Below are 24776 nucleotides of genomic sequence, written 5' to 3'. Positions count from 1 at the left end.
CACACCCTAGCTTCGTTCGAAAAACACACACACACCAACACACACACACAGTCAGTTGGTGGCGTTAGCGCGCATGCACACACACACACAAATACCACAACAACTTGTCACTCAAAAATCAGTGTCAGCAATGTAATCGTCAACTAACCGTGAAGTGAATGGCCTGCCAATCATCGGTGAGAGTGACATTAGCCTATTAAATGGCAATTGTACTAGGCTAGAGCCCGCCCCTTCAAAGCTTTTCCTGGTCAGGCCCTGACAAAACTCCTGGCCCAGTGACCTATGACACACATCTAAGCGGCTACCTTCTGTCACGTACTGACCAGTAAAAGGGGTTATTTGTCATTGTAGTTTGGTCAGGGCATGGCAGGGGGTGTTTGTTTTGTGTGTTTCGGTGTTTTTGGTTTATGTTCTATATTTTCTATTTCTATGTGTATATCTAGTTTTCTATTTCTATGTTGGGTTTTTGGCAATGACCTCCAATTAGAGGCAGCTGGTTGTCGTTGTCTCTAATTGGAGGCCATATTTAGTTGGGTTTGTTTTCACTTGTGTTTTGTGGGTGGTTATTTTCTGTATAGCCTGTGTGCCTTACGGAACTGTTTCGTCGTTTTGTTTATTTTGTTTAAGTGTTCACGTTACTTTAAATAAATTAAGAAGATGAGCACTTTACCCGCTGCGCCTTGGTCCAATCCTTACGACGCCTACGACAGAACCACCCACCAAAAGAGGACCAAGCAGCAGAAGAAGGAGCAGCAAGAATGGACATGGGAGCAAATATTGGACTGCAAGGGATCCTGGACATGGGAGGAGATCCAGAAGGGATTGAATCGCCGTCCATAGGAAGAAGTGGAGGCAGCAAGGGCAGAACGACGTTTCTGGGAGAGGGAATTAAGGGAGCTACATGAGGCCGAGAGGCATCCCCAAAAAGTTTTTTAGGGGGGGCACACGGGGAGTTTTGCAGAGTCAGGATGGAGACCTGAGCCAAGTCCCCGTGCTTATTATGGGGAGCGACGGATCAAGCAAGCACCTTGTTATGCGGAGATACGCACTGTGTCGCCCATACGCACGCACAGTCCGGTGCGGTCAATAAGGGCTCCACAGCGTTGCCGGGCGAGAGTTGGCCGGCAGCCAGGGAGAAGTGCGCCGGCGCAGGGCATCTGGCCACCAGTGCATCTCCTCGGGCCAGTTTACCCTGGTCATGCTCCCCGCACTAGCCCTGAGGTGCGTGTTACTAGTCTGGCGCCTCCAAAGCCAGCCCCACGCATCAGGCCTCTAGTGCGCCTGCCCAGTCCAGTACGTCCTATTCCTGCTCTGCGCACTAGCCCTGAGGTGTGTTACTAGTCTGGCGCCTCCAAAGCCAGCCCCACGCACCAGGCTTCCAGTGCGCCTGCCCAGTCCAGTACGTCCTGTTCCTGCTCCGCGCCACTCACCCTCCAGTGTGCCTCCATAACCCGGTACAGCCAGTGCCTGCTGTGAGCACTCTGTCATTAGTACGTCCTGTTCCTGGCCCCCACACTAATCCTCCAGTGCGCCCCCATAACCCGGTACAGCCAGTGCCTGCTGTGAGCACTCGGCCTCCAGCGACGCTCTCCAGTCTGCAACCTCCGGCGACGCTCTCCAGTCTGCAGCCTCCGCCGATGCTCTCCAGTCTGCAGCCTCCGCCGATGCTCTCCAGTCTGCAGCCTCCGGCGACGCTCCTCAGCCCCGAGCCTCCGGCGACGCTCCTCAGCCCCGAGCCTCCGGCGATGCTACCCAGCCTAGGGTCTTCTGAACGGGAGTTACGCCCAGAGCCAGAGCCACCTCCGTAGTGGGAGGATTGGGAAGGGGGGGTGTAGCACAGGGACTGTTGACAGTGGCCACCCTCCCTTCCCTCCCTTTAAGTTTGGGATTGTTTTTGTGGGGGTTTTTGTTTTTGAGGTGCTTCGGGGTCTGCACCTTTGGGGGGGGTACTGTCATGTCCTGACCAGTAAAAGGAGTTGTTTGTCATTGTAGTTTGGTCAGAGCGTGGCAGGGGGTGTTTGTTTTGTGTGTTTCGGTGTTTTTGGTTTATGTTCTATATTTTCTATTTCTATGTGTATATCTAGTTTTCTATTTCTATGTTGGGTTTTTGGCAATGACCTCCAATTAGAGGCAGCTGGTTGTCGTTGTCTCTAATTGGAGGCCATATTTAGTTGGGTTTGTTTTCACTTGTGTTTTGTGGGTGGTTATTTTCTGTATAGCCTGTGTGCCTTACGGAACTGTTTCGTCGTTTTGTTTATTTTGTTTAAGTGTTCACGTTACTTTAAATAAATTAAGAAGATGAGCACTTTACCCACTGCGCCTTGGTCCAATCCTTACGACGCCTATGACACCTTCGTCCAATAACATGATAGGCTGATATGGTTGAATATGAAGGATACTATCAGAGAGACTGTGATTGTCTTCCAGAGGTAGGATATAAAAAGGAAAAATCCTAGAGCAGCGGTTCTACTCTGAGATGCTTTGTGAATATCCTCCCAGACCTTAACTGCCAGTTGATCATTTAACTTCATGGCATTGTTTTGTCTACTAAACAAATCAGATAGCGACAGACCCCCTTCCAAAACATCCATATGTCCATACTCTATCATTCCAACTCCATTGCACATGCACACACTCTATCATATGAGCCGTGGAGAATTGAGTATGTACGCAAGTGTATTATTTGACTTGAACAGAGTGTGTCCTATGTGCTCGCCTGTCTCTTCTCCTCCTCGCTCAAATTTGTTTTGAGTGTGTATGTGCGAGTGTGTGTCGGCGTACAGTGTTTCTGCTTATAGTGTGTGTGTGTGTGTGTGTGCTTTTAGATTGTGTGTACAGTGTGTGTCTGCTTCAAGTGTGTGTGTGTGTGTGTGTGTGTGTGTGTGTGTGTGTGTGCGTGTGTGTGCGTGTGTGTGTGTGTGTGTGTGTGTGTGTGTGTGTGTGTGTGTGTGTGTGTGTGAACATGTGCGCATGTGTTTAAGGTGTGTGAGTTTCCCGGTCCTCTCCTCCTATAGGTCGGCCTATATCTCCTATGTTCGTTATAAGACTGGGGTATTTCACAGGTCCTATATTTCATGCCTATATAAACTCTGCCATTCAACTTTCGACCTATCACTCGGTCCACGTGATTGGTCAGGAACATCTTGTTATATGCCATAGCTGCCTAGTAAGAGTGTGTGATAGGCTACTCTGCATCACAGAACCGGCACCTGCATAAGGTGATTGTGTGTTTTGTGCATAAAGTGACAATGGCCTAGGTGTTATTGGTTTGAGCAAAGCCATCGGCCTGTGCATCACTGGGGTGCAATGTCTGTCTGTCTGGTGAAACTAACAGGGACATCTGCAGGGTACTGTACTTTAACATGGAAACAACAATAATTGAAGTTCTCATTATGAATAAGAGGGAGGATCTGATCCTAGATCAGTAGTCCTACTTTGGGACGTTTCGCGAATACGTGCCCTTAACCGTCAACAGATACGTAACCTTCAACAGATACGTAACCTTCAACAAAAAGGAGATGTAGCCTAACATTTCTATGCTTTCTTTGCTCTCTGCATACACACCCTCTCATTCTCAGAGTTCTCCCTCTGTCCCTCTCTCTCTCCCCGTCTCTTTCTCAGAGTCCACACACACTCTCGCTTCTTCTCTCTTTCTCTGCATCCTCTCTCTATCACTCTAGCCCCCACTATCTTTCTCTCTCTACCTCTCTCTGGCAACAAGGAAACCTTAAACACGTATGTCCTAGTGCACGAGGGAACAATCAAAGAGACTACAATAAACATGATCATCTCAATTGACATACAGTACAGTGTAATGAGAGAAGGTGATATTGACCTAGTTATGAATCACTGTTAGGCTATGAAAAGACAACTGACATTTACTCCTGAGGTGCTGACCTGTTGCACCCTCTACAACCACTGTGATTATTATTATCTGACCCTGCTGGTCATCTATGAACGTTTGAACATCTTGGCCATGTTCTGTTATAATCTCCACCTGGCACAGCCAGAAGAGGACTGGCCACCCCTCAGAGCCTGGTTCCTCTCTAGGTTTCTTCCTAGGTTCTGGCCTTTCTAGGTCTGTATTGCTTGCTGTTTGGGGTTTTAGGCTGGGTTTCTGTACAGTACTTTGTGACATAGGCTGAGGTAAAAAGAGCGTTATAAATACATTTGATTGATTGATTTGATTGAGGATGTAATATTTATGGTGAATATTTCCATGCTGCATATTCATGTAATTAATTATGTTTTCTTGGTTATTTCAAGTGGATTATTTCTGGGCTCTTTGTCTCTCTCTATGTCAGGGTTCCTTAACTGGCGGCCCAATTTTATTTGGCCCCCCAAGTTTTCTGAGCAAAAAACTAAAGTGTTTTTTTTTATTACTTTTGTTATTGTTGGACATAGACCGTAAAAACACCAACAAATCAACTCCAAGTGATTTTAATTTTGGAAATCTGTTTCAAAGTATTCTCACACATAATAGAGAGATATATGTGATCATATACAAATGTAAGCAATGCTTGAAATAATTATGTTTTAGTCAAATATTTGTTTGGGCTTCTTGCGGTTAAATTGCAGTCTAAAAATTATTTATAATTATGTCCCGGCCCCCTGATCATCCGCTCAAGAAAAAAAAATAGGCCTGTGGCTGAATCTAGTCGATGATCCCTGCTCTATGTTCTGTCAGTAGAGAGCTCTTCTCCTCACAGTAAGGCTTTGTTTAATGTCCCGGTCCCTGGCGAGAGCAGTCATGCGTCAGGTCACAATGTGACGTAACCTCTAATAATCACACACAGGCACGCACATACACACGCGCATGCCCACACGCGCAATCCCACAAATGCACACACATACAAATTACAGTCCCCTCAATGTGTCTCTTGTTCTGTCCTGGTGCGGCATGCACAGAGCCCGGTGACACAGGCACACGGGTCAGCTCACTCAGGACATGGGGGTGTTGGGACCGGAGTAATTGGACCCATGCATGAATAACCTCATGTTCCAATAAACTCCCCCCCTCTACATCTCCAAAGAATGGATGGGTCTTGTCTCTGACTGCGAGAATGCAGTCTGATGATGGATTTGACTTCTATTGAATGAGCGTGACTCACCCAAGCTACGACACTTACTTCTTTGATGACAAGCTACAGCAATGAGAGACAACTGAATGGAAGGGTTGTGTTTTAAAGATACAATGATCTAACACTACAGCCAATCATGGAATCAGAGTTCAAATCCTATTGGCTGAGGGGATTCACTGACCTTTGACCTTTTGATAAGTCATGGTCCACTCCAAACACCTTGCAGGTGTTATAATGTTGTTATTCTATGGAGTTGTTACTGTTGTTATGACCTGTCACTTGCCCCTGGGTAGTGCCAGCGCCAGGTATCTCAGTGCCCGTTGTTCCAACCACTGTACCAACCATGCCACCCTACCCCCTGCCGGTGACACAGAGGGAAACCACTGCCAAGTGGGTGGAAAGTCCATGCCCATGTAGGAGGTGGTGGTAATAGTTGGCACACCGTGCTCCGCCAACTTGCCAAGCCCAGGTATGCTCACGTGGCGCTGCCAACAGCATCCACCTGGGCGCCGGTGCCAAAAAAAGTTACCTCGGTATTCCCTGGTATTAGCTGCCGTCTCCAGCACAACAAGACCTTGCATGACTTAGTTACATGCACCACAATCCTGACACCTCAACCACAGCCGACAGACCAAGAAACCACACCAGAGGGCTGAAAAATGCAGAGAGCTTAGTGGGTTTGAGATGTGTGTGCTATAAACGCAGGCAGACCGCTCAAGATTGACTTAGAAATTGGAGGTTTGTCCTTGTCCTGAGGACGTCCGGAAATGCCTTCACAACCGGCCACTAGGGGCAACAGTGAGCGCAATTACCATCATAATTAGAGGTTGACCGATTATGATTTTTCAACACCGATACCAATACCGATTATTGGAGGACCGAAAAAAGCCGATACCGATTAATCTGCCAATTTTCTTTAAATTAATTTGTAATAATGACAATTACAACAATACTGAATGAACAATGAACGCTTATTTTAACTTAATATAATACATAAATAAAATCAATTTAGTCTCAAATAAAAAACGAAACATGTTCAATTTGGTTTAAATAATGCAAAAACTGTGTTGGAGAAGATAGTAAAAGTGCAAGATGCGTTTAAGTTCCTTGCTCAGAACATGTTTACATATGAAAGCTGGTGGTTCCTTTTAACATGCGTCTTCAATATTCCCAGTTAAGAAGTTTTAGGTTGAAGTTATTATAGGAATTATGACCAGTCGACTATTTCTCTCTATACCATTTGTATTTCAAATACCTTTGACTATTGGATGTTCTTATAGGCACTTTAGTATTGCCAGGCTAATCTCGGGAGTTGATAGGCTTGAAGTTATAAACAGCGCTGTGCTTCAAGCATTGCTAAGAGCTGCTGGCAAACGCAGTAAAGTGCTGTTTGAATGAATGCTTACGAGTCTGCTGCTGCCTACCATCGCTCAGTCAGACTGCTCTATCAAATATGAAATAATAGATTTAATTATAATAAACAAAGAAATATGAGCCTTTAGTCATTAATGTGGTCATATATGGAAACTATCATTTCGAAAACAAAACGTTTATTCTTTCAGTGAAATACAGAGTCTAAATATTGCTGTTACATTGCACAACCTTCAATGTTATGTCATAACTATGTAAAATTCTGGCAAATTAATTACGGTCTTTGTGAAGAAATCTTCACACAGTTCGCAACGAGCCAGGAGGCCCAAACTACTGCATAAACGCTGACTCTGCTTGCACTGAATGCAAAAGAATTTCCCTAGTTAACATTTCCTGCTAACATGCATTTATTTTAACTAAATATGCAGGTTAAAAAAATATATACTTCGGTGTATTGATTTTAAGAAAGGCATTGATGTTTATGGATAGGACCATTTGTGCAACAATTGTGCTTTTTTTCGCGAATGTGCTTTTGTTAAATCATCATCCGTTTGGTGAAGTTGAAGTAGGCTGTGATTCGATGATAAATTAACAGGCACCGCTTTGATTATATGCAACGCAGGACAAGCTAGTTAACCTAGTAATATCATCAACCATGTGTAGTTAACTAGTGATTATGTGAAGATTGATTGTTTTTTATAAGTTTAATGCTAGATAGCAACTTAGCTTGGCTCCTTGCAGCCACAAGGTCCTTTTGATGCTGCTCTCGCGTAACAGGTGGTCATCCTGTAATCGGTCATAATCGACGTCCAAAAAGGCAGATTACCGATTGTTATAAAAACTTGAAATCGGCCATGCCGAACTTAATTTTTTACTTATTTAGTACATAATGTTGCTGCTACCGTCTCTTATGACCAGAAATAACTTCTGGACATCAGAACAGCGATTACTCACCACAAACTGGCAGAAGCTTTTTTTTTCCTTTAACCTCTTGTCGTTCGCCTAGGATAGGGGGTGCTACAGCGATTTTTGAAAAAAAATTCGTGCCCATTTTAAACGGCCTCCTACTCAAACTCAGAAGCTAGGATATGCATATAATTAATACTTGTGGATAGAAAACACCCTAAAGTTTCTAAAACTGTTTGAATGGTGTCTGTGAGTATAACAGAACTCATATGGCAGTCAAAACCCAGAGACCGATCGTAACAGGAAGTGGAATTCTGAATTGCGGACTCAACTTCATCAGTTTGCCTGTAAATCACACAGTGAGCAATGGTTCATTGAGCACTTCCTATTGCTTCCACTAGATGTCCCCAGTCTTTACAAAGTGATTTGAGCCTTCTACTGTGAAAACTGAATGAATGAGACGCAGTGGAACGTGGTCACACGGAGAGGGCCATCACCATTATGACGCAGGCGCCCCTGGCTACCCTCCCCTTTTGAAACGTTTTGAAACACAATGCAATCGTCCCCCTTGAATCTTATTGGAGCTCTGGTTGAAAAAGGCCCTAAAGATTTATGTTATACAACGTTTGACATGTTTAAACGCACCTAAATTAAAAAAAAATGCATTTTATTGAAAGAGTAGTCCCGCAGCCGACGGAAGTTTTGGAGCAGCCTTCAGAACGCGCTAACAAGAACAAACTATTGGGACGTAAAGGATTAACTTTTTCGAACGAAAATACATTTGTTGTGGACCTGGGATTCCTGGAAGTGCTTTCTGAGGAAGATAATCAAAGGTAAGGGATTAATGACAATAGTTTTCAAGACTAGATTTGATATGCGATTGTTCCAAGATGGCGCTGACCTGTAACGGTAGCCTATTTTTAAATCTGGCATTACAGGTGCTTTCAAGAGATATTCATCTATAAATCTTAGAATGACAATATTACATTTTAAAAATGTTTTCGAATAGTAATTTAGTAAATTGTAGCGCTGTTTCACCGGATGTATTTGAGGGAAAATAGTTAGTCAACGTTACGCGCCGATGTAAAATGCTGTTTTTATATATAAATATGAACTTTATCGAACAAAAGAATGCATGTATTGTGTAACATGATGTCCTAGGGGTGTCATCTGATGAAGATTGTCAAAGGTTAGTGCTGCATTTAGCTGTTTTTTGGTTATTTGTGATGCATGTGGTTGGTCGGAAAATGGCTATGTGGCTACTTTTACAATATACTCCTCTAACATAATCTAATGTTTTGCTTTTGCTGTAAAGCCTTTTTGAAATCGGACAACGTGGTTCGATTCAGGAGAGGTGTATCTATAAAACGATATAACATAGTCCTATATTTGAAAAAATATATATATTACATTTCGTTATGCTAATGGCGATAGGATTTTTCACTGGATGGAGCCCGACCAGGGGTTAACGAGTCCGACGTGCCCGACTTGAATGACATACTGTTTTCCCGGGAACAGGCCCAAATCCCCGTCATTTGCGTGAAGAGACGACGGAGAAAAAGAGGACGGAGGTTGGGCTGCCATCTGAGAATTCGTAGGCGATCAAATAAACCCCCCCTGCCTTCAGTTCTACTAGCTAATGTGCAATCATTGGAAAATAGAATCGCTGACCTACGAGGAAGATTAAACTACCAACAGGACAATAAAAACTGTAATATCTTATGCTTCACGGAGTCGTGGCTGAATGACGACATTATCAACATACAGCTGGCTGGTTATACGCTGTATCGGCAGGATAGAACAGCGGCGTCTGGTAAGACAAGGGGTGGCGGACTATGCATATATGTAAACAACAGCTGGTGCATGATATCTAAGGAAGTCTCAAGGTTTTGCTCGCCTGAGGTAGAGTATCTCATGATAAGATGTAGAACACACTTATCTACCTTGAGAGTTTTCATCTGTATTTTCGTAGCTGTCTACATACCACCACAGACCGATGTTGGCACTAAGACCGCACTCAATGAGCTGTATTCTGCTATAAGCAAACAGGAAAATGCTCATCCAGAGGCGGCACTCCTAGTGGCCGGGGACTTAATGCAGGGAAACTTAAATCTGTTTTACCAAACTTCTATCAGCATGATAAATGTGCAAGCAGCGGTAAAAAAAACTCAAGACCACCTTTACTCCACACACAGAGATCTCTCCCTCGCTCTCCCTCGCCCTCCATTTGACAAATCGGACCATCATTTTACAATCAAAAATCAAATCAGGAAGCCCCATTGACCCTGTCTTTCAAAGATAATTCGTAAAAATCCAAATAACTTCAGAGATCTTTATTGTAAAGGGTTTAAACACTGTTTTCCATGCTTGTTCAATGAAACATAAACAATTAATGAACATGCACCTGCGGAACGGTCGTTAAGACACTAACAGCTTACAGACGGTAGGCAATTAAGGTCACAGTTATGAAAACTTAGGACACTAAAGAGGCTTTTCTACTCTCTGAAAAACACCAACAGAAAGATGCCCAGGGTCCCTGCTCAACTGCGTGAACATGCCTTAGGCATGCTGCAAGGAGGCATGAGGACTGCAGATGTGGCCAGGGCAAGAAATTGCAATGTCCGTACAGTGAGACGCCTAAGAAAGTGCTACAGGGAGACAGGACGGACAGCTGATCGTCCTCGAAGTGGAAAACCACGTGTAACAACACCTGCACAGGATCACACCTGCGGGACAGGTACAGGATGGCAACAACAACTGCCTGAGTTACACCAGGAACGCACAATCCCTCCATCAGTGTTCAGACTGTCCGCAATAGGCTGAGAGAGGCTGGACTGAGGGCTTGTAGGCCTGTTGTAAGGCAGGTCCTCACCAGACATCACCGGCAACAACGTTGCCTATGGGCACAAACCCACCATCCCTGGACCAGACAGGACTGGCAAAAAGTGCTCTTCACTGACGAGTTGCGGTTTTGTCTCACCAGGGGTGATGGTTGGATTCGCGTTCATTGTCGAAGGATTGGGCGTTACACCGAGGCCTGTACTCTGGAGCAGGATCGATTTGGAGGTGGAGGGTCCGTCATGGTCTGGGGCGGTGTGTCACAGCATCACCGGACTGATCTTGTTGTCATTGCAGGCAATCTCAACGCTGTGCATTACAGGGAAGACATCCTCCTCCCTCATGTGGTAACCTTCCTGCAGGCTCATCCTGAAATGACCCTCCAGCCATACTGCTCGTTCTGTGCGTGATTTCCTGCAGGACAGGAATGCCAGTGTTCTGCCATGGCCAGCCTAGAGCCCGGATCTCAATCCCATTGACCACGTCTGGGACCTGTTGGATCGGAGGGTGAGGGCGGGGCCATTCCCCCCAGAAATGTAAGGGAACTTGCAGGTGCCTTGGTGGAAGAGTGGAGTAACATCTCACAGCAAGAACTGGCAAATCTTGTGCAGTCCATGAGGAGGAGATGCACTGCAGTACTTAATGCAGCTGGTGGCCACACCAGATACTAACTGTTAAATTCGATTTTGACCCCCTTTGTTCAGGGACACATTATTCCATTTCTGTTAGTCACATGTCTGTGGAACTTGTTCAGTTTATGTCTCAGTTGTTGAGTCTTGTGTAAATATTTGTATGAACATAACATGTTAAGTTTGCTAAAAATAAACACAGTTGACAGTGAGAGGATGTTTATTTTTTTGCTGAGTTTAGTCCCGCTATTGTTATTTTACTGCTGCTCTTTAAAACTACTTATTTGATTTCTTATTCATATTTTGTAAACTGCATTGTTGGTTAGGGGCTTGTAAGTAAGCATTTAACTGTAAGGTCTACACCTTTGACTAATAAAATTTGATTTGATATATGTGTTTGAGTTTTTGACAGTCCCAGCTCTGCTCAGAAAAAAAATGTAGGAGGGGGAAAAAGGAAAACTGGAAGTTAAAAAACCATAGGGCTGAGGTTTGACTGCAGTTTCTGGGTGAGAGAAACATTCTGAACTCTAACCTTCAGCTGACTTCAAGTACATCCCTTCAACCCTGGAAGAATGTGCGTGCGCAGCGGGTGCGTGAGATCACACGGGCTCGAGACATTGTTTGTCAGGGGACTGGGAGAGTCTGAGACAGAGGAGACTGCCCATAAAAACACAAGCGGAGGAAACGCTCTTTTTTAGGGTTGTTATAAGACATGCGCAAGAGCCCACACAGAGGAGGGAGGATGTGCAAGACAGACAGAGAAAAATAGAGAGAGAGAGATAGAGAGAGGGGGGTGGGGGGGGGGGAGTCGAACTCTGTGGGGTTGTTTGTTTGTTTACCTGCCTGGTGAAGAGGATGGCGGCGTCGTGGTGGTGCTGGTTGTCGTCGTCCAGTGGGTTTTGCTGGTTCTGCCACTTGCAGAAGCTCTTGAGCGTGGCGGCAGCGTTCTTGGACACCTCCAACCCCTTCTCCTTCTCCGTGACCATGGTCACCTTCACAACGGACAGACGGATGGGGTTCTCGATGCTGGCATGGCCGTACAACTTGGAAGCGATGGAGGCCAGCGTGAGCAGGTAGTGGTGCAGGTCCTTGCCGTACTTCTTGGACATGGACTCGTCAGCGACCAGCAGAAGCTCCACGTGCCTGGCGCGCGAAACTGACCTCTTGCGCCGACTTCCCAATGAGGGCGGAGAGGCAGGTTTGGAGAATTGCTTCCACCATCTTCTGCCGTGCACTCTGCTTCGCTCCTTGCCCCTGTCCAGGGTGACACCGTGCGGGTCGCGTTTCCCGTTCTCTCTGCCCTTACGCCGGTGTTTCCTCGATGCATCCATGCGCCCACGCCCTTCCTTGGTCCCACAGCTCTCGCTCACAGGCATGGCTTCGAAGCTGAAACTCTCCTGCGTGAAGTAGTGGAGAGCGCTCTCTGCATCCTTGTCATCCAGCGAACGCACGTCGCTATCGTGTCCCATGGCTCGGATGAGGGGTGTGATTGTGTAGCGTGCGTGTTTCAAAGCGAAAAAGCCCTCTAGACCCCCACCACAGAGGCTGAAAACCGCCAGGGACTTGGGGTTGGAGTCCACGGTTCCCCGGTACACACACTCCCGGTGCAGAGGCGCGGCGCTTTCTCCCGCTCCCATCAGGGCCATCACATATTTCGGACTGAAGTGATGTGACAGAATTGACTCATCCCTCTCCATATCTAACTGAAACCTTCTCCCGTCCATGTAGAGTAGGTAACCAACCTTCCCACCTCCATGGTAAATCCGATCGACGGTCCGCACAACACCCTCTTTTGCAGGTGGAGCGAAAGCCCTGAACGTGGAGAGACCGGCGGCGAGCACCGCATCGCAGCCCGTATGCAACTCCACGATGCACAGCAAAAGAATCCGAAACACCAACATGACTCCAGCAAAAGCACAAAATACACGGGTCATCTTTACCCCAAAACAAGCAGTGCACGGCGAAACATTTATATTCCAACTAAAACAGTAATGGAAACGAAGAACAAACAATTTTCAGAACAGGTCCCGTTTGAATGCGCATGGTCTCGATATCCAGAATTCCCATGAAAAGTGTAAAAACTCTGAAAAATGAAGGCATCGGAGGGAATGGAAGAAAAGACGCCGCGGAGATGTAAGAAAGGAGCAGCGGAGAACAGGGCTTGAGGACCGAGCTGAACTTGGAGAACAAAACACAAAAGTTTCCTCTTAATAGAGGAGAGAAAAAAAGTCCTGCCCCTTTGCACTCACTCGCCACTCTACCCCCCTCTTCTCTCTCTCTGCTGCGTTCTCGTGTCTGCCGAAATCAAAGCAAAGTCAAGTGCTGGAGGCTTCCAAGTCTGCCGTCCCACTCAACTCCATTTTTTGGTCCTATCCCCGGCGCCGAGACGCAAACACAAGAGTAAAGGAGCACTATAACAAAGCATTTTTCAATAATGTCACCCATATCTTCAGCATTCCCACTAGTGGGGACAGCAAGAGCGTGGCAGTCTATCTGTGTGCGTTTTTAAGCGCGCGAGCGTGTGTGTGTAGTGTAGATATGAGCGCGCGCAAGGGGGTCATCCGTCAAAGAGGTCATCCCTCAAAATCTTCTTCCTTTGTGAGATATAAAAAAATACACTCGTGTTTTGGAAGGCGATATAAAAAAACGTGCCGTCATTTACAGTCACATGGAGTGCTATGTCATTTACAGTCACTCTATGTACTGCTATGGAAAACCAGCGCTATAAAACAACGCTCCAGCTACCCCAGTCGCCCGCGGGTTTAGCCTACTCACTGTACAGAATAACGGCTATTGTGCGATGGGAGCAGGGGCAGGGGCATTCACTCTGGTGATGTGTGGGTCTATTGGAGCTCATTTCATCATCACTACTACCAGCCACACAATGTCAACTATAACAACAACACCAGCCACCACCACAACTCATAAGCTTCTGCTCTTGTTATAGTAGGCCATATAGAAAATAGCACTCTTTATCTCAGCATTTGAATGGGTGTATTAAACACTTATCTGTTATTTTTAAACTTCCTAAGTGTGTCTCTTTTAATAATTGAAGGAGCAATTGTAACAGTGGGCTGTAGAGTGTCTGAAGTCAGAATTATACAACTGTAGAGATGGATAATTTATGGCATTTTCAGAATAGAAGTTCTCACAGTTCAACTGTCTGAAAAAGTGTGTGTGTGTGTGTGTATGTCCTGTCCTATATTCACAATGCTGAGAACTCATCTTTCTCTTTGTGTGCGGGAGGAATTTCTTCAACATCCTGAAGTTGAAGAGTCGCTGTTGTGTTTTCTTCACCAAGGTGTCCAGGTGGTTTGACCATTTCCGCTCCTCTGAGATGTGTACGCTGAGGAACTTGACGTTTTTGACCGCCTCCAAGGCAGCCCCATTCATGAGGATGGGGGCGTGCCCAGCCTGGTTCCTCACGTTCACAATCAGTTCCTTTGTTTTACTGATGTTGAGGGAGAGGTGATTTACCTGGCACCACGCCATCAGAGTGCCTACCTCCTCCCTGTAAGCCGTCTCGTTGTTGGCAATCAGGCCTACTACTCTCGTGTGGTTGCTGGTAATCAGACCTACTACTCTCGTGTCGTCAGCGAACTTGATAATGGAGTGGGAACTGTGTAAGGCCACGCAGTCATGGGAACACAAGGAGTACAAGAGGGGACTGAGGATGCACTCTTGTGGAGCACCTGTGTTAAGAATCAGAGTCAAAATCAAATAAAATCTTATTGGTTACATACACGTGTTTAGCAGATGTTATTTTGGGTGTAGCGAAATGCTTGTGCTTCTAGTTCCGACAGTGCATCAATATCTAACAAGTAATATCTAACAATTTAACAACATATACCCTATACACACAATTCTAAGTAAAGGAATGTAATTAAGAATACATAAATATATGGATGAGCAATGTCAGAGCGGCGTAGACAATGATATTGTAGACTAGTATAGAATACAGTATATACATATGAGATGAGTAATGCAAGATATATAAACATTATTGAAGTAATATTAATAAAGTGACTAGTGTTCCATTTATTAAAGTGGCCAATGATTTCAAGTCTGTGTATATAGGCAGCAGCCTCTCTGTGCTAGTGATGGCTATTTAACAGTCTGATGGACTTGAGATAGGAGCTGTTTTTCATTCTCTCGGTCCAAGCTTTGATGCACCTGTACTGACCTCGCCTTCTGGATGATGGTGGGGTGAACAGGCAGTGGCTTGGGTGATTGCTGCCCTTGATGATCTTTTTGGCCTTCCTGTGACATCGGGTGCTATAGGTGTCCTGGAGGGCAGGTAGTTTGCCCCTGGTGATGCGTTATGCAGACCACACCACCCTCTGGAGAGCCCTGCGGTTGTGGGCAGTGCATTTGCCATACCAGGTGGTGATACAGCCCGACAGGATGCTCTCAATTGTGCATCTGTAAAAGTGTGTGCGGGTTTTAGGTGACAAGCCACATTTCTTCAGCCTCCTGAGGTTGAAGAGGGGCTGTTGCGCCTTCTTCACCACACTGTCTGTGTGGGTGGACCATTTCAGTTTGTCCATGATGTGTACGCCGAGGAACATAAAACTTTCCACCTTCTCCACTACTGTCCCATCGATGTGGATAGGAGGGTGCTCCCTCTGCTGTTTCCTGAAGTCCATGATCATCTCCTTTGTTTTGTTGATGTTGATTGAGAGGTTATTTTCCTGGCACCACACTCCGAGCCTTCACGTCCTCCCTGTAGGCAGTCTCGTTGTTGTTGGTAATCAAGTCTACTACTGTTGTGTCTGCAAACTTGATGATTGAGTTGGAGGCGTGCTTGGCTATGCAGTCATGGGTGAACAGGGAGTACAGGAGGGGGCTGAGCACACATGCTTGTGGGGCCCCAGTGTTGAGGATCAGCGAAGTGGCGGTGTTGTTTCCTACCTTCACCACCTGGGGGCGGCACAACAGGAAGTCCAGGACCCAATATCACAGGGCGGGGTTCAGACTCAGGGCCTCAAGCTTAATGATGAGCTTGGAGAGTACTATGGTGTTGAATGCTGAGCTATAGTCAATAAAAATAATTCACATAGGTATTCCTCTTGTCCAGATGTGATAGGGCAGTGTGCAGTGTGATGGTGATTGCATCGTCTGTGGACCTATTGGGTCGGTAAGTGAATTGAAGTGGGTCTAGGGTGACAGGTAAGGAAAGGTCGAAGAGGTTATGTTGCCTACCATCACCACCTGGGGGCAACCCTTCATGAAGTCTAGGACCAGGTTGCAAAGGGAGGAGTTCAGTCCCTGGTCGGTGAGAAGGGACTGTCAGTGTGTGTGTGTGTCTTGGCAATTGATTGTGTCTTCAGGGAAGTGTATGTGTGTCAGGGGTGTCATGCCTGTGTCTTTGGAGAGAGCTGAATCATACATAGCAGTCTAGGGCCAAACTCTCAGAGGGGAAGTGTGACTCTTCATGCGTCTCCAGCACTGTGTTTGTTTGCTAGTTTACTGGTGGCTGAGTCACAGAACAGTGTTTTCCCATAGGAGTCATCAAAATACACAGAGAGAGAGAGGGAGAGAGATATGGAAACTTTCTTCTGTTTAGCTGCAAACACCCATGCAAACACACACACACACACACACACACACACACACACACACACACACACACACACACACACACACACACACACACACACACACACACACACACACACACACACACACACACACACACACACACACACCCTCCCTCCAACCCACCAGTCCCCATTTGTCCCCTTGAGAAAGGCCTAGCTAAAAACTTTAGGTTATCAATAAATGTGTATTTTTGTGTGGGTGAACCCTTCTCTCCTCTACTGAGCGCCCATCCTCCCCCTCTAAAATCCTGAGATGTCCCTTGTTGTACTAATCCAGTAATACTGTGGCCTAGTATGAGAGAGGGAGAGAGAGAGCGAGAAAGAAGGTGTGTGTGGGTGGACTTTTAAGCATGGCCAAAACATTAAACAGAACACCATGTGCTGACTGCCACCCTAAGACTCTCCCCCTCTCACACATCCACATGCATGACCCACACAACCAATGCCCCCCAAATTACAGCAGGTTAGCATTTTTTCCTCATGAATCTTGTTCTGGAGGCAGCTCTGCAGAGTGGTCACTAGCTGGCACAGCCACAAAGTCATACAATAGGATTTTAAACCTAATCCTAACCTTAACCACAATGCTAACCCTAATGCATAACCCTAACCTTAAATAAAAATGCAAATGTTGGTTTCATGAATTTTTACAATTCAGTAAATTTGTACTTTTCAGCTGGCCCATCTAGCGGAAATCGCTCAGTTCTGCCTCAAGGACAAGACTAATAAACATCAACCTGCCACATTACATGGAAAAGGAAAGGGTCCATTGTTGCGCGACGTCCCTCTCAATGATAAACAAACAAAAATAAATGCATGGTAATAGGTCACTTTTTTATATGAATTTGAATTCTATGAAAAATACATTTCCTGAGTTAATCATAACTTTCTCCCCCACTGACAGCTGAGGTTTGTGTCAGACCCAATGATGTGTATAAACTCTGGATGGCGGCAGGTACCCTAGCGGTTAAGAGCATTGGGCAAGTAACACCGAAAGGTTGTTGGGTTGAATCCCAGAGCCAAGTAGGTGAAAAATCTGTCGACGTGCCCTTGAGCACTTTCCTTAATTGCTCATTTAAGTCGCTCTGGATAAGAGTCTGCCAATGACAAAAATATTTCTTCCGATTTCACAAGCAACACAGTTCACAAAAAATTAAAAAATAAACATTGTAATAACATTGTAAACCACTGAGGGGAATTCAGAACACATGTGAATTTTACAACTACATGTAAACCAATGACAGTCAATGCTTCTGCCGGTAATTTGTTTGCTTACACAAAATCATGTGATTTGCTACACAAAGAACAACTTATAAAGCAATTGGTGATGATGGCAAAAAACCTATATGGAAGGGGAGAGAGGGTAGGAAAGGGATAGAAAGAGTAGCCTAGATGGCATAGAAAGAGGAAAAGGAGGTGGGTGGGTAACAAAGACAACCTAAACAATCATACAGTATGGCGCTTGGGCATGGACAAACTGCATCTGCCACACATCCTTCAATATGTTTCTGTCTTTCATTCCCTCTATCTCTCACACACACACACTGGATCCTTTCTAATCCTGATCAGATGAAATAGAGGATGCATGCTTGGGAAGCATATGGGCCTGAACTAACCACCCCCTCATCTCCGCACACACACACTACAATGATAGATCACATGTTCTGCGCAGGAGTCCCATAGTATCTAAAATACTCATCACCAAAACAACATGTGCATAACCACGTGTGCACAGACACGTGTGGAGCAGGGACAACCCAGTTCTATAGTCGCCTGCTGTGGGGGAATCCAATACAGCTAATTGACACCGGACCTTTTTACATAACCAACTGGCTAAGTGATGGTGGATGGTTCCAGAATTCCCAGAGCACAGCTCTTCATCTCGATGACTTTCTGTCTATGTCCCAAATGGCACCCTATTCCCTATATAGTGCACTACTTAGTGCACTATGTAGGGAATAGGGTGCCATTTGGGATGCACACACTCTTTTACTCACAAGCTCTCTCCCTCTCTCATCCATAATAGGCTACTAATGTCCGCTGGGATAAAAATACATCCGATAAAGAACGTTGGCATAATAATGAGGATCACAACATTTGTTCCCCGAGTGATGGATGACAAGTTGGCTTTGATCCTTTCTAAAGGAGCCCCTCCCTTTCTTCATCTCTCCTCCATCCATCTCTTAATCGCTCTAAAGTGTGGTGTGCCTGTTCAGAGGCGCTCTCTCTTCTGCCATCCGTTGCCGTTGCAGCCAGGGGGGTAGGTGACAAATACAGGGTGTCCCCCTAGGACCTAGGTCACAGAGGTAATGTACCTACGCCAGCGAAATAGGACTCACTGGGGCCCTTGCTCCCTGCCATCCAAAACCTCTATATCAGGTGGTGTGAACGAAAGGCCCGGAAAATCGTTAAACTCCAGCCACCCAAGCCATAGACAGTTCTCTCTGCTTCTGCACAACAAGTGGAACTAGTGCATCAAGTCTGACACCAAGTCTTCTGAACAGCTTCTATCTCCTAGCCCTAACACTGCTAAATAGCTAACAAAATGATTACACACACTGAGTTGACCCTTTTTTGCACTGTTTCTAAGCAAACTCAAAAGGACCCTACACACACGCACACTGACACTCCAACACACACGTAACACTCACTTCATAATTTGTTCACATACACACCCACTCACATACAATCATCATATACTCTGCTCCTACTCTGTTTATCATATATCCTGATGCCTAGTCAATTGATTATGGCAACCCCCCACACCTCTCTGATTCAGAGCAGTTGGGTTAAATGCAGAAGACACATTTCAGTTGAATTCATTCAGTTATACAACTGACTAGGTATCCCCCTTTCCTTTCCCTTTCCCTAGCCCTATACATATTTACCACTCCAGTATCCCTGCACATTGTAAATAAATATGGTACTGGAACTGACTGACCCTCTATATAGTATGATTACTTACTTTCTCATGTATTTCTTATTTTTATTTTTATTTATTGTGTGTTTTTGTTCTACCTTATGTTATTTTTAGTATTACATTGTTTTTGATTACTGCATTGTTGGGTTTAGAGCTTGCAAGAATGGCATTTCACTGTATTTGTGCACGCGACATTAAAACTTGAAACTCTGTGGATGAACAGTCTTCTGTACACACACATAGACAGGCACACACGCAGACAGGAACACACACAAAGACATACGTATGCATAGGGCTGCAAACTTAGGGTCGGAAACTTTCCGGTAAATTTCCGGAATAATTCTGGAAATTTTCCATGGGAAGTTAAGCCCTAGAATTTGGGGAATTTTGACTAAATTCATCAAAAAGGTTAACTTAACAGTGAAACTTTTTTGTGGGATACACATAAGGCAATTCTATGTCTTGTGGCATATTTTGGTTAAACTATCCCCAATTCAATGGAATTGCAACCTTCTGCATGCACAGTGCACTCTTCCATCACATGCACAGCTGATTCTCAAGATCTTGCACGCTAATGAGATGCTATTGAGCCCACACTACTACACTGTCTGAACCAAGGACTACATGCTTTCTGGTAAGTTTTGATTACAATACTGGGTGGGGTGAATATATTTTATATGACATACATGATTTTTGTTAACTTTTTAAGGCTAGGGGGCAGTATTCGGAAGTTTGGATGACTGAGGTGCCCAAAATAAACTGCCTGTTACTCAGGCCCAGAAGCTAGGATATCATATGCATATAGTAGTATTGGATAGAAAACACTCTAAAGTTTCTAAAACTGTTAAAATAATGTCTGTGAGTATAACAGAACTGATTTGGCAGGCGAAACTCCGAGGACAATCCATCCAGGATTTCTTTTCTTGTGGTCACTGGACTTTTCAATTTTTTTCTATGGGAAAGTCTAATAATTAGGACCCAGATTGCAGTTGCTATGGCTTCCACTAGATGTCAACAGTCTTCAGAAATAGTTTCATGCTTGTTTTTGAAAAATTAAGAAGTATTCGTATTCTTTCGAAGTATCCCTCAGAAGGACTCTAGTCTTTAGGCGCGCGTGAATGAGTGCACGCTCCTCGTTCTTTTTCTCCGGTATTGAACACAATATTTTCTGACTTTATCGATTATTTACATATTAGGGTACCTGAGGTTGGATTAGAAACGTTGTTTGAATTGTTTGGACGAAGTTTACAGGTAACTTTTTAGATTCCTTTGTAGGCATGTTGGGCAAGTTGGAACAGGTGGATTTCTGAATCAAATGCGCCAAATAAACAGACATTTTTGGGACATAAAGAAGGACTTTATCGAACAAAACGACCATTCATTGTGTAACTGGGACCCTTTCGATTGCAAAAAGATGAAGATCTTCCAAGGTAAGGGATTTATTTTATCATTATTTTTTAGTTTCGTGACACCTGTGCAGGTTATGAATTCATGTTAATGCAGGAAGTGGGTGTGGCGCTGTCCTCAGATGATCAAATGCTATGCTTTCACCGTAAAGCCTATCGTAAATCAGACAAAGCGGTTCGATTACCAAGATTCTAAGCTAAAGAATGGTGTATAACACTTGTATTTTTATGAATGTTTAATATTACTACTTCTGTATTATGAATTTTGCGTTCTGCAATTTCACCGGATGTTGTCGAGGTGGGACGCTAGCGTCCCAATGATCCGAAAGAAGTTAACTAGTAAATAGTAGCCTACAGCAAAGTGTGTTTAAATCATTTCTAACTTGTTAAAAATTTCTGCTAGTTAGTTTTTGTTACCATGTGGGGTTTAGCTTGCTTGAGCCTGCTAACTGAGAAGTGTTAATTCACCTATTTCCATACATGTTTCATTTTAAAACATTTATCTTACAAAGGAGTTGTTTAATCTAACGGCTTAATTAACTGTACATGGAATTGTATTAGTTTTTTTTACTCATTTTTTCAAATCTTTACAGGATAATGCCATGTGCACTATCTGATGTGTGGAGACATTTCACTGCAGCTGATGTAGAAGGAACAGCTGTGTACATTTGCAAATACTGTGCCAAATCATATGTGAAGAATGCAACACAGCTGCAGAATCATCTGGGCAAGTGCGTAAAGTTCCCTCAGCGCTTACAACAAGCAACCTCTGACAAAAGTCTTTCTACTTCTATTCGAGGTGAAAATGATGAATCAGAGACCTTATTGATAGCAACAGCTCATGATCCTCCTGGAATCAGAAGTTTTTTTGACTCAATGGAGGAATGTAGTCAAAGAAATGCTGATGAATGTCTTGCTTGAGCTGTGTATGCAACTGCATCACCTCTGATGCACCCAGGCAATGTGTATTGGAAGAGATTTCTGAATGTTTTTGACCCAGCATACACCCCTCCAACAAGACATGCTTTCTTTACTCATTTGCTGGATGCAGAGTTCAACAGAGTTCAACAAAGTTCAAGTGAACGTCAAGCAAATCATAGAGAAAGCAGGCTGTAATGCAATCATCTCTGATGGGTGGTCTAATGTTTGTCGGCAAGGAATAATTAACTACCTCAGACAGTATTCTACAAGAGAACAGACACAAGGGACAACAGACACACCGGTCTTTACATTGCAGATGAGCTTAAGGCAGTCATCAATGACCTTGGACCACAGAAGGTATTTGCACTGGTGACAGACAATGCTGCGAACATGAAGGCTGCTTGGTCTAAAGTGGAGGAGTCCTACCCTCACATCACACCCATTGGCTGTGCTGCTCATGCACTGAATCTGCTCCTCAAGGACACCATTGCACTGAAAACAATGGATACACTCTACAAAAGAGCCAAGGAAATGGTTAGGTATGTGAAGGATCATCAAGTTATAGCAGCAATCTACCTCACCAAGCAAAGTGAGAAGAATAAGAGCACCACATTGAAGCTGCCCAGCAACACCCATTGGGGTGGTGCTGTCATCATGTTTGACAGTCTCCTGGAGGGGAAGGAGTCTCTCCAAGAAATGGCCATATCACAGTCTGCCAATATGGACTGCCCCATCAAGAGGATCCTCCTGGATGATGTATTTTGGGAGAGAGTGGTAAGCAGCCTGAAACCTATAGCAGTAGCCATTGCATGGATTGAGGGAGACAATGCCATCCTGTCTGATCTGTTTTATCTCTCCCTCCCTTTCCCCCCACCCCCTCTCCTTCATTCACAAAAATAAACACAGTCAGGGGCATGTCACTAAGCCCAGTAGACATATCCCAGGCCCAACAGCATACAGGCTGGATTCCATCACAGTTTCAACCACCATCCTGTCTCCATTTACCAGTGAGGACACAACAGAGGGGCAGAGGCCTTCCCATCTCCATAAAAACATCCCCTGACCCCCGATTCCGTTCTGTCCATTGGCCGTATCATTGGCTAAACCAAGGGTATCATTCGCTAAACCAAGGGTGGTCGTCCCTTGGGTTTCCGGCGGTGAGAGCCAGACAGGGTTCAAAGGTGAGAGAGGTGGTCCAGTGGTCCATGGCCAAATTGGAGTCGAGGGCAGGATGACACAGCCGGCGGAAACGCTACGGGCCAACAGGAGAGATGGACGGGTTGTTACAACATATGCCTTAATGCACTGTATGCTTAGTACAGTCTTGTGCACTGAGTTACAGCATGATGGGAAGGTACAAGTTATTTTCAAGACACACTAACTAATGTCTTGTGTAGTCATAGGGTAAGTCACAGGGGAGATGGAGGTAAGTAAGTGTAGAGTCAGTCCACATAGTGCAGTGTTGGACGCTAGGGGCAAGAGTAACAGTTAATGTGGGAGTCAGGGTTATGGTCGGGCCAAGTGTAGTAGTTGGTTGTTGGTGTAAAAATGTCACTGTGTGACTGACCTGTGTTAGGCTGCAGGGGATGGTGGCCAGGGTGTAAAGTGCACAGGGGGGCAGCAGTGAGACAGAGGGGAGGGTGAGAAGCCAGCCCAGAGTTGTGGCCCACCCTGGGACTACTATGCACTTCCCCAGGGACAGAGGGATCCAGCACACCAAGGAGAACACAAACGTCGCCTGGAGAGAGAGAGAAGGAGAGTTGCACACACAGATTGCTTTTCTGAATATGACCCATTGGATTCATCTTGGACCAGTGTATCAGTTTGATCCATTTGTCGGGTAAGAAATGTACAGAGAAAAATCACAACGAGATTCTGCAAAAAAAGGTAACCAAATAATTCACACAATTACTCACATGTGTACACAGATATACAATTACAGACACAATTGGGATATATAAAGTTCACAGGACTCTTCCCACACACAGGGGTCAAGGGTTAAAGGTCACTCACCGTGCACATGGCTGACGTCAGGTAGCGCCAGCACAGCTTGAAGAAGGGCAGCGGGCTGTAGCCAATCATGTGCTTAATGTTGTCAATGAACCTGTCAGGCCCTAAGGAACAGGGCGAGGGGTCAGGGGTCATTACATGATTCTGTGGTCAAGGCCTGGTTCTGACCACAACAGTGGTTGAACCATAGTTCTGAATTGTAAGGACCATACAAGGTCAATCTGAAGTCCAGGCACAATCGTAAAGACTAGTAATTGAAAACCAGAAAATGGTCCTAGAGACCCCAAACCACTTAAATCGGAGACCCATATAAGACGGTAGAACCGTAGAACAGGATATTGTCTAAGGTCCTGAACAGACGACCTTTAAATCCCACGGAAGTAAAGACCATAGAGGAACCACTGACCTGACCGCAGTCTAAACAACCATGGACAAACGCCATTTCCACAGCTCTCCACGGGGATGCTCAGAGAGTAGTAAAGCATGGCTACCTCAACTCTCCCAAGTGCATTCGGGAAGTATTCAGACCCCTTCCCTTTTTCCACATTTGTTACGTTACAGCCTTATTCTAAAATGTATAAAATTTACTTTTTTCCTCATCAATCTACACACAATATACCATAATGACAAAGCGAAAACAGGTTTTTAGAAATGTTTGTACATTTTCACAAGTATTCAGACCCTTTGCTATGAGACTCGAAATTGAGCTCAGGCGCATCCTGTTTCCATTGATCATCTTTGAGATGTTTCCAACAACTTGATTGGAGTCCACCTGTGGTAAATTAAATTGATTGGACATGATTTGGAACGGCACACACCTGTCTATATAAGGTCCCACAGTAGACAGAGCATGTCACAGCAAAACCAAGCCATGAGTTTGAAGGAATTGTCCGTAGAGCTCAGAGACAGGATTGTGTCGAGGCACAGATCTGGGGAAGGGAACCAAAAATGTCTGCAGCATTGAAGGTCCCCATGAATACAGTGGACTCCAAAATTCTGAAATGGAAGAAGTTTGGAACCACCAAGACTCTCCCTAGAGCTGGCCGCCCGGCTAAACTGAGCAATCGGGGGAGAAGGGCCTTGGTCAGGGAGGTGAC

General features: G+C 45.0%; 2 protein-coding genes across 2 annotated transcripts in view; both read right to left on the bottom strand.

The window, feature by feature from the left end:
• The window catches only part of LOC106574337 (A disintegrin and metalloproteinase with thrombospondin motifs 5), a 33997-nt gene extending 20865 nt beyond the window's left edge, over positions 1 to 13132 (bottom strand). Inside the window, exon 1 of the mRNA XM_014150196.2 lies at positions 11665 to 13132. Coding sequence (XP_014005671.1) covers positions 11665 to 12759 — 1095 coding nt within the window. The 5' untranslated portion in view covers positions 12760 to 13132. The remainder of the gene's footprint in view (positions 1 to 11664) is intronic.
• Positions 13133 to 22461: 9329 nt separating this feature from the next.
• Positions 22462 to 24214, bottom strand: LOC106574383 (sodium- and chloride-dependent GABA transporter 2-like). Its single transcript, XM_014150236.2, has 3 exons — positions 23683 to 24214; positions 23237 to 23407; positions 22462 to 22921 (listed from the first exon to the last, which is right to left on the bottom strand). The coding sequence occupies exons 1-3, from the start codon at positions 23812 to 23814 to the stop codon at positions 22784 to 22786; spliced, it is 441 nt and encodes a 146-aa protein (XP_014005711.2). The 5' UTR covers positions 23815 to 24214; the 3' UTR covers positions 22462 to 22783.
• Positions 24215 to 24776: the final 562 nt, after the last annotated feature.

Source organism: Salmo salar, chromosome ssa16, assembly GCF_905237065.1.
Source record: "Salmo salar chromosome ssa16, Ssal_v3.1, whole genome shotgun sequence".
In the NCBI taxonomy this organism is placed as follows: Eukaryota; Metazoa; Chordata; class Actinopteri; order Salmoniformes; family Salmonidae; genus Salmo; species Salmo salar.
The sequence above is the reverse complement of the archived record's forward strand: the minus strand, read 5'-3'. Positions and strand labels throughout refer to the sequence as shown.

Coding starts and splice junctions, on each gene's coding strand:
- LOC106574383 (XM_014150236.2), bottom strand. CDS start 23,814: ATGACCCCTGACCCCTCGCCCTGTTCCTTAGGGCCTGACAGGTTCATT. Junction 23,408..23,682: donor TGACGTCAGCCATGTGCACG/GTGAGTGACCTT, acceptor CTCTCTCTCCAG/GCGACGTTTGTGTTCTCCTT. Junction 22,922..23,236: donor TCCCCTGCAGCCTAACACAG/GTCAGTCACACA, acceptor GTTGGCCCGTAG/CGTTTCCGCCGGCTGTGTCA.